Source organism: Chaetodon trifascialis, chromosome 12 (assembly GCF_039877785.1).
Source record: "Chaetodon trifascialis isolate fChaTrf1 chromosome 12, fChaTrf1.hap1, whole genome shotgun sequence".
Lineage (NCBI taxonomy): Eukaryota > Metazoa > Chordata > Actinopteri > Chaetodontiformes > Chaetodontidae > Chaetodon > Chaetodon trifascialis.
The window spans coordinates 7,784,528-7,795,146 of NC_092067.1; the positions used below are offsets into that span (position 1 = coordinate 7,784,528).

Sequence of the window (10,619 nt, forward strand, 5' to 3'; positions counted from 1 at the left end):
TACAAAACTTCAAACCAACTTTAATGAATTGGAGCCATGTGACACTCAAAAATAGTCCATTTGTTTTAATTTAGGCATCTCAAGGGTTAAAGTGCTTCAATGGAGAAACTTTAGCATTGGCATGTCTGAATGTTTATGGTAATACAACCATGTAAGGCAAAGACTTACCCTGTCAATTTTTTGATCAAGTACAGAAATACAAAGACAACGATCAAAGATAGTTGGAGGTGATGGAACAGAGCCCCACTGCAGACCAGATGGTGGTGCTAAAGGAGTTTTCTTTTGTACCAACCAGAATGGAATTTGTGTATTGTGTTCACAGTCTCTGGTGATGCTCTGTCAGGCCCTTGATGCCGGCAGCTTCACTTCTTCATGTTTCACCAGCCCCTTGGTCTGGTCTTCACCAGGTGCAGAGAAGTGTTTCTGTTATTTTGCCTACCCTCACTGATATAAATGGGTTGGACAAAAGACAGAAATACCTGTCAGTGGAACACCGTATTAATGAGAATGTTGCCCATGATCTTCCTTACATCTCACTGTGTGTACAGTATCTTTCATCTTTCTGGTGTATACTCAGATTATAGGTGGCACGGTGGATCGGTGGTAACACTGTCGCCTCACAGCTAGAAGGTCCCCGGTTTGAATCCCGCTGTGGGCGCTGGGGTGTGTCCTCCACCATGCATTTGGTGCCTGCTGCTCGAGGAAAAATAAGGGCCTTTCTGTGTGGAGTTTGCATGTTCTTTCTGCAAGAAGATCACCGCCTGACCAATGGTGACAAACAGCTGGGTCGGTTGGCTGGCAGCCCACTGCTCCTGGTCTGCTGTGGATGTGTCAAAAAGCAGGAAAGAATTTCACAAATGCATGACGTGTTTCCCCTCAACTCTGCATATTGTGTGTAAACAATTGTGACGAATAAAGGAATTCTTCTTCTTCTATAAATTCTATAATTTATATTATCTACAAATTAGATACTTGGCAGGATTAATCCATTCACACTGAGGCATGATGTATGATTAGCATGATCTTTAAACGTTAGTTTGGAGAAAAAGTGTGTTTAGAGTATTATGTCGCTCAGGTGTTGCTTTTGATTATTGGAAACAAAGATGAAATTTCACTGTCTAAATATATTCCAGAAGCTTCTATACATCTTTAAAAGACTTTAAATTAATTTCACCATCTTTTCCCCTGGCGACAATTGACAGCATTACTCCAACGAACGTGACACTTTTTTTGTCCACACAAGTTTGGTCACGGACGCACTATGGACACAAACTGCCAGCTGGCCTGCTTTGCGTAGTGTGCAACTCAGTCTAGCCTCCGTCTCCCTAAAACAAGCATCTGGAGGCCTGGGGAGTGAATACAAGTGTGAATATATTCATCCTCATGCTGCTTTGTTAAATCTCTGGGCGTAAAGCTGTTGTACCCCCGTGCCCTCCTTGGTGACCCCCGAGGATCAGAGACCAGGTTGTCGAAACATTTGTAACATTTGGCCAAAGCAAATCTCAGGCTGCCTGTTGAATTGAAGCTCAGACCAAAGAGGAGAAAAAAAAATTCCCCCTGGAACCCTCAAAACACTTCTTATGCTGCACCAGGACCCCCCCCCCCCAACTTTCGTTCCTTATCCCTCACACACACACACCGAGCATGGAGGCTCAACCCCTCACAACCTCCAGCAAATCCCCTTTATCTTTTCCCAGCCAGATGGGGCCGCTGGAATAATAGCCGAAGCCCAATGAGTTCCATTCAATTTGTCATGCCGTCTAAAGGAGCTTGTAAGCTTCCCATTTGCAGTTATGTTATAGTAACCATGGGAGGCTCTGCAGTGTTAGGACTTAATTACCTCCTAATAGCTGTTGTAGAGATAAAGCCCCCAGCCTGCATAACCTAACACTGTCCAGCCCCTGAGATACAGAGGCCTGAAGACTCCCTCGGCAGCCAGGATCCACATGGTTCATCATGTGTTAGATGGCCTGTGCCAGCCTACATCGGTGACTTCTTCAGCCCACATGTACAGATCTTTAAGACGTAGGTTAGCGCATTGGTCACCAGGTTGATCAGACAGTCAGACACTCGGGAAGAACTCCCTTGAGGTGAGGTAGAGCTGCAACTGTCTCTAAATTAGTTTTTTGTCAGATTGCTTTTCTCATGAACCTTCTTGTGTATTTTTATTCTGTACCTTAGTGTTTTCTTGTCAATTTTATCCTCTGAGCTGACTGTCACTCCCTTAAGTCCAGGCTGAATGATCTCAACATGTATGCATGGATGGATGGATTCCCTGTAATCGATAGTTTGGAGCAGGAAAAAGCCAATAACCGATGAACCTTAAATGACTCTATTAGAAACTAATAAATAAATAATAAATAAATCTAGAACCAAATATCAAACTAACTGAAAACAAATCTAATTAGGAGCGATTATTATTTTTTGAAAAATTATTTTCCAAGGCAACCTGAGATTCTCAGGTACACAGTGACGTTACCTTGACTTCCTGTTTGGAGCCTCCAATGCAAAACACTAATTAGAAATGGGCAGTATTTCTGTTACTTGTATTTGTCCACATTTCCAATCACTTTTGAGTATTTTGTAATTGGCATTTAACAGGGTTGAAAACATTCTAACGTAACTTGTAACAGGATGCTTTAGAGTGGAGAAATTTTGTATTTTCAAAATACTCAATGTACTGATACTGAATACATGATTCATAAAATATATATAAACAGGACTAGGTCAAAACCTAGTGTGAGGCTGGACTGTGTGCAAAATCCTGGAGACCTTTCGATATTGAAACAAAGGCTTTTAATTTGAAACATACACAAGTGGAGGCATTCATCCGAGCAGTGGTGTAACTTTATCAGCCAGTCACTCAGTCATGGCCTTTTGATTTTATAAGCCTGTCCCTGCTGTTGTGGTCCAGAAAAAAAAGAAAAAAGAAAGAAAAATCATGTGGTACATCTTAAAATGAAAAACAAATGAAAAACAATACACTTAGACACACACACACCGCAGAGCTGGCCTGCTTTCTCCAGAGCTGTACACACTGATCAAGCTCCTTTCGGCTCGCTTTCATACAGCCCTCCCCTCCTCAGCTCTGTGATGATATACATCCCTGCATGACTGATGAAGGCTGCTTAGCTATCGGCCACTTTGGAACCAAGTCCCATCAATATCAGTTGGTGTTAACTAATCTTATCAGTCTACCTATAGTACAGATATTGATCATCCTCTGAATCCTACCTCTAGTGCCACTTTGATGTTCATGTTTGTGGTTCTGTCTCAGCAGCAATCAGAATGGATTGCCATGAAGTTTATCAAAGACATTCATGTCAAAGTGAGCAGAACAGGCAGCCTTCAATGTTACCGGCACCTCCTCATGTACAGGTGGTATTCATCAGGCTGAAACAAGCAACTTGTGACAAGTTTGTGCAGTTAAGAAGGTTTGCTGAATCTGACCTGGAACACTTGTATGAACAAACCTCGCAGAATAAAGGCAAGAGAGTTTGAGGATAAGAGTATGAAAATGTTCATGCGCGAGATCCATTGATTCTGAGCATGCAGACATGACAGCGGAGGTGTTTTTAGGGCCAAGCAGTTTTTGATTCAAGTCAGTTACATGACCTTAATCTGGTTGATCATCTGTTTCACCTGGTGAAGACCAGACCAAAGGGCTGGTGAAACATGAAGTGAAGCTGCCGGCATAAAGGGCCTGACAGAGCATCACCAGAGACGAGTCACTGACTGTGAAGGGTTTGTCACCAAATATTAAACTAGACGATTTTATCTGTTGCTATTCAATATTACTACTATGTCACTGGACAAGAGGGCAAGACAGACACCTGCTAAATGTAGGTAGACTTTTTTACTCTGTATCTCTTGAGGTTCAGAAAAGATATTTTACTCTATTAGGTTCCTCATGTTTATTGTGAGAAACATAATCTCTTCTGATGATTGTGGTAGTTATTGCATTTCTCTAGCCAACTTCATCTCACTGAGTGACTCTGGTCCTATAGTGACTGTTTTTCTCTGGTTTTATTTTGTTTGTGCACACTTTCATCTTTGCACTTTTACTTCTCTATCAATTTACCTCCTGTTTTTAAACTGGACACCTCAGGCACCTCTGTCATCTTAATTTGTGGACTTAAGAACAAGCATGCAGACATTGTGACTGAGAAACACACAAACAGCATCTCCCTGAAATCATATGCTTATTCAACAGCTTTCTATTGTTATGGGGAAACATACTGCCTTCCATAATGTGTTTACCTTCACCGGGAACATTCAGATCAACACCAACTCTGAATGATAAAAGCTACACGACCTGAAGGAGAATGGATGCAAATTCAGGACACTTTTTTTTTTTTTAGAACGTTATTTCACTTCCTGTGCCAGCACTTAACTTTGTCATTAAATGTACAGTAAATCGCTAGTGTAGGAGAGCAGCAAGTGAATCTAACTAGGAGACAATGTTACACACACACAAACACACACACACACACACACACACAAACACACACACACACACACACACACACACACACACACACACACACACACACACACACACACACACACACACACACACACACACAGAGTAACAGTGGTGGTGGCGGGCAGCATCTCACGTTCCTCACTACAGATTTCAACAAAAGCGAGAATTTTGCTTCATTTCGTTCCAAGATTTCGCAGAGAAAGGGATTGAGGGGGAGAGCCAGGACATTATTCATGTCTTTCAGTTCATTTGGCCTCAGCCGGTCAGCTCCCCAGACAGAAAGAGAAACCTTCTCTCGTGTTTTTCCACCCTCCTCTCTTTTCTGCTTTTTTTGTTCCCTTTCTTTTTTATTTTGGAGGCAGATTAGCAGGATTAAGTATGGCTCACATATGCTCCTCCTCACTATTGGTATTCACCACGGCACCGGGCCTACCGCCACCCAAGACTGATGGACAGAGAGAGGAAGAAAGATGGAGATGATGGTGAGGAGAGGGAGTAGCTGGTGAGAGTCAAATCTGAGAGGGAATGGGAAATGTTACAAACACCACTGTCCACATACTTTTAGCTTAGGGCTGTTTTTCATAGTTTTTCATTTTGGCCCCTTAGCTCCAATCAAGTGGACTTTTAATGCCACAGTATACAAAGATATTAAGTAAACTGTTGACTGGACTGCACAGAACTCACAACCCATCCAGCACCTTTGGGATGAACTAAAACACCGACTGTAGGCCAGACCTCATCGCCCATCATGAGTGTTGCACCTCACTAATGCTCCTGTGCCTGAATGAGAGCAAATCCCTGCAGCCAGGTTCAACATGTTGTGGAAAGCCTGAAACCAGAAGAGACTGTTATAGCAGCAGATGAATGCCCACAGTGTGGGGGCACACATGTAATTGATTTATTTAGTTATTTATTTTTGAGAAAACAATAACTTTTTATAGAAAATAATTTCAGGCTTTCCTCTGGAAATGTATTTGTCTGCCATAAATCTCACACAGTTTGTTTGCTATGTAACTGAGGCTCTTTCTCCAGCTGCAGATTCTTTGCTCTATTACTTTTTGGAATTTATGTTTTTGTTGTTGTCTAACAACCTGGGAAATATTTCTGACCAGTTGTGATGTAACTGTGCAAACTGCTGAATGGAGGCGTGAAATGCACTTTCCAGTTTAACAGTAGGCCTACTGATTGGTGAAAGTTACAGAAAATTGTGTTCTCTCTGATACACATCAGCCTTTATTTAAGAGAAAAGAAAAGAAAAGAAAAGAAAAGAAAAGAAAAGAAAAGAAAAGAAAAGAAAAGAAAAGAAAAGAAAACTGGGAAAGCATCTCATTTTTCTCAGTTGGGTGTTAAATTTTAATATCACTAACAGCTGCTTTGAATTTTGGAGTCAAAATATCAGAGTTGTCAGGAAATTTGATGAAATTCACTTTGATGAAATTCACCTTGTGTTACTGAATTTGGTGAAGTGGTGGATTGGGTGGATGTCATAACCCAGAGTTTCTCAGTGTTGGTTTGGGACTCCAGTGAGCATTCACTGGATATTTCTAAAGCTGATGGCAAGCTTATATTTATTTGATATATTTAAAATAACACTTTGCGATGTAATATTCATCGAAATCATTCCAGGCTTTATAAAACAGAATAAGAGCATTTCTATCTTTTGAAAGCTCTGTTACATCAAATATTTGAATCTAAAAATAAGACGTGCCATAAATGGTTGAGAAAGTCTTTTTTAATCTGTAGTTTAACACAGCAGCCATATTAATATTTGTGAAACATTTCAGACAAGGCCTCCACGTCCCTGATAAAATAGCTAATTGTGGTAAATGACTTAAGAAGATGACGCATCCTGTCCTGTGGTCTGTGTCTCATTGTTAGTTCAGTGCAACAGTGAGACTGTGGGAATGTCTAATGAAGCAAGTGGTGGCACAGATACAAACCTAAAATGCCACTTTAAGCGCCTTCATTACCATAATCTTATTTAACGGGAGTAAACACGCGAACGCAACGGCCAGAGGACGGAGAGAAACACAACGATGAGAGGAGAGGGGCCCGTGTGTGTGTGTGTGTGTGTGTGAGAGAGAGAGAGAGAGAGAGAGAGAGAGAGAGAGAGAGAGACAGACACTCATCGGGGTATCGACCTTGATGTTGTGACATCGTCGTGACACCTGATTGACGGTTACGGTTGCGCAAAATATTCGTTTCTGATTGGCTGCCAGGTGACCGTTGAAATAGTTCCGGTCAACTGTGTAACAACGTTCGAAATCAGTGCGCAAGGTATGTCAAACTGCAGGTAACCATGGCAACAACACATTTTATTAATAAGGAAAATTAATTGGATTAATTTAGATTTTTTTTTAGATTTTTTTTAATACATGCGGAACAAAAAATAACACGCCCCTCACTGTACAAAACAAAACAAAACAAAAAATGTAATTAAATAAATAAATTAATTAAACGTTGCTGCATTTTCAGTTTGTTTTAACATTTGTTTTACATCTAAAAGAAAATCTGAAATTTTATGATCACTTATCTTTATCAAAAGTCACCTTTTAAAACCGCCCTACACAGAGCTGAACCTGGGCAATAAGATATTAACTTAAAGTTTTCTCTGTCGCTTTTATTTCGTCAGTAAATAAAGCGCCTGTGGACAGGATGTTCAGACCAGTCTTATGAAAACACATCAACGTGTGGAGGCAATTAGCGCTGATTGCGTCTGACTGCACAGTAGGCCAACAATTTGTCACATTTTGGGACAATGCTGCTGTCAGTTTCAGTTACGTCCCAGAGCAAATCACCGGTTTGGGCCCTTCTGTCAGTCACAGGCCGTCTGAGCGCCGGCAGCAGGCCGCACTGTTATCTCTCACGCAGACTAATTGAAATGTTACCGATCATAACCGTTAAAGACAATTTTGCACACTTCATTAATTAACGTTAAAGATGCAGTTCAACAGCAGCTGCTGGCCGACAGCGGTAAAAACGGAAAACACCATATCAACACCCAAACTGCATGCAGGAAGCATATTGCGCTGCTTATTAGGCTTCGATCCGTTATTAATGTTCATTTGATGGGGCGACGTGGTTTCACGGTCGGATTGGCTGCAGCTCGGAGGGTTTAATAACAAAGAAAAAAAAAGAAAAAAGGAGAGATTGAGATGAGGAACGTTATTTCAGTCATAATAATGGCATAAATATTTTAATCTTGAGATTATTAAAATTATAGATTGTTAAATTACATTTTTATACTTTTGTTTATTTATTTATTTATTTATTTTTTAATAAGCTTTTTAATCAGTTTCTGCACCAAACGAATGAATTACTATTGTAATGATTGAAATATATTCTGTTTTATTGTATCATTGATCCTGAATAATACATTAGCTTTCTTTTCACTTATGAAAGGCAAAATGTGCGTGTTATTCTAATAAAATCCATCCACACGCGGGCCAACATTTTCACAAGAAGGGGCCATATGTAGGAGGGAGTGTGTCTGATTTCACTTAATGCTGTGTGTTGGTAATTACATCAGGCTGGAGGACCCTCTGTCACCCTCCTCCCCCGTCTTCCCCGCCTCCTCCCTGCATGGAGCTGATTGGTCGCAGGGAGGCAGCCGGGACAGAAACGGCGTTGTCCTGGTGACCCGGCCTCTGTGAGCCTCAGCCCGCTATATAACCCGGCGGTGGCACGCAGGCGTGCCAAATGGGCTGTCAGATGCGCTTTGGAGTAACAAGTGGATTTCACGTCGAAGGTTTTCTCCCATCGCGCTTGGAAACATTCTTGTAAGTGTTTAATTATTTGTTTGTAAACATTCTGGTCGAAAATGAGTGTAATCTTGCACAGATTTGATGACTGTTCTCCTTCTGCTTTATTTATACCAACCAGAGGCGTGTAGAAAAGATACGGGCACTCATTAATAACTTATCTCTTATTCCTCATCTGATGAGACAATATAGTATAAAAATTAAAAAAGCTACAGCAAATGTGCCAGAAAATTACTTGAAAGTTGTGTTTTAATATTAAAGTTCCTCAGCATTCAGGACAAATGTTCCGCTACCAGCCGAATCCAGTGTTTAACCTTAGCCCACTTTTAATTATTAATCAAGGATTAAACAGTAAGAACTTTTTTACCATTAGTCCTCGTGACCCCATAAGTAGATATTGTGGTGCTGGCATAAGATGAGATGTGGATTTTGGGGCTCAGTAAATTAAATGAACTAAAAAAGTGTTTTGTCTTCAGAGCACAGTGCTGGACCAGGACCATGGACTCTGATACGAGCCGCGTGTCGAGCAGACCGTCCTCTCCCGAAGTGGACGACATCTTCCTATCCACCCTCAAGAAGTCTGTGCACGGCTTCTCCGGCGCCGTGTCCTCCACACAGAGCGACTCTCCGTCAGATATCGCCAACCTGCGCGGCCTCTCCGCCGCGGATGAGGAGTCCCTCGCCCTCCGGCTGGCCAAGAAAGACCGTAAACTCCTGTCAGAGGGCGAGCTGCAGTCTATCCGCCTCAAGATCAACAGCCGCGAGAGGAAAAGGATGCACGACCTTAACGTGGCCATGGACGGGCTCCGGGAGGTCATGCCCTATGCGCACGGACCGTCGGTGCGCAAACTCTCCAAAATCGCCACCCTGCTGCTGGCTAGAAACTACATCCTGATGCTGAGCAACTCACTGGAGGAGATGAAGCGGCTTGTCAGCGAAATCTACGGCAGCAGCGGACACCACAGCGGCTTCCACCCGTCAGCCTGTGGGACTATGACACACGCAGGGCCCGTGCCGGGACACCCGGCGGCTACCCACGCCACACACCCAGCGGTGCACCACCCGCTCCTCCCACCGGCGGCTGTCTCCACCGCCTCTCTGTCCGCGCCCGGCATCGCCGCCGTCACCTCGGTCAGACCCCATCACGGACTCCTGAAAGCTCCCACGGCCGGTGCAGGGCCACTGGGCAGCAGCTTCCAGCACTGGGGCGTCGGTGCCGGGATGCCTTGTCCGTGCAGCATGTGCCAAGTCCCGCCTCCGCATGTGTCCAGCATGAGCACCGTCACCATGCCGAGGCTGGCCAGCGACTCCAAGTGACTCTAAACTCAGTGGAGACGAACTGTTGGGGCTGTCACAAACTTTCTCTCCCCACATTATTCCACTTTTAATTTATCTTTGTTGTTGAGTCGACGGGGCCAGTAAAGACCAATGCATTGGTTTTCCTCAGTGGGACTTTGGGGTTTTGCAACTAACTTAGTGTTTTATGGTAATTAACCTCAACTGTAACAGGTGTTTCTTCACAGAGCTCCCAAAGCAGCACAAAACTTCAGCTTCTTACTGGAAATCTTTGATGGCCCAGCCGTCTGTGTGTCTCTACACTTATTTAAAGATCGAATCGCTGGTGAAAAGTTGCTTTTCCGCTCTGGGGGCCTGCAGGGGGAAAAGGTCCCCAAATCAAACCACAAATATAGAGTGTAAATATGTAGATGGATTATTCTGTTCAAATAGTTGGAGATATTATATATTAGAGTCTTGTTAATGTGTGGGGAGAGCCCCCCACCCCGCACATGTTGCACCTGCTTTATTCTATCGTCTCACTCGATGCTTCTCTCCTTCTTGTCTGTCCAGTAGGCTGTTATTCTCTGTCCGACGCGAACAATGACCACTTCTTTATTTTTTTAATAAAAAAAAATGAAAATGATATTTATTTACTTATTTTGGACGGGAATTTCAGATGAATATCTGATTATGTTGAGGTTTGAAATGTAAAATAAAGACGATTCTTTGAGAAGGTAAACAGACTTCGGTGATCTTCTTTTAATCTTTGTGATCTTTTATTTATTATTATTATTTCTAATCTTAAGTGATGAATATGTCTCACTGAGGTTTAAAGCAGCACTGATCCAACAACAGGTCGAAGGAGAAACACTGAACACCAACATCACTACAGAGAACAATTATCTTCACATCACACAAACAAACAAACCTGAACAGGATTTTTTTTTTTTTATGTACAAATACACCGTAAACAAACTGCTCCTTTTTGATACATATTGGAGTAAAACATACAGTGTACAGGCTTTAACAACTTCACCTGTAAGATGACTTAGATTATCATAATTCTTGGAATTTTTAAGCAAGCAAGCTATAGA

General features: G+C 42.4%; 1 protein-coding gene across 1 annotated transcript; it reads left to right on the top strand.

The window, feature by feature from the left end:
• The first annotated feature begins 8,145 nt into the window (after nt 1–8,145).
• Nucleotides 8,146–10,264, top strand: olig2 (oligodendrocyte lineage transcription factor 2). Its single transcript, XM_070975969.1, has 2 exons — nt 8,146–8,265; nt 8,724–10,264. Exons 1-2 carry the CDS (start codon nt 8,186–8,188, stop codon nt 9,562–9,564), a joined length of 921 nt encoding a protein of 306 aa, XP_070832070.1. The 5' UTR covers nt 8,146–8,185; the 3' UTR covers nt 9,565–10,264.
• Nucleotides 10,265–10,619: the final 355 nt, after the last annotated feature.

Coding starts and splice junctions, on each gene's coding strand:
- olig2 (XM_070975969.1), top strand. CDS start 8,186: ATGGGCTGTCAGATGCGCTTTGGAGTAACAAGTGGATTTCACGTCGAA. Junction 8,266..8,723: donor TCGCGCTTGGAAACATTCTT/GTAAGTGTTTAA, acceptor TTTTGTCTTCAG/AGCACAGTGCTGGACCAGGA.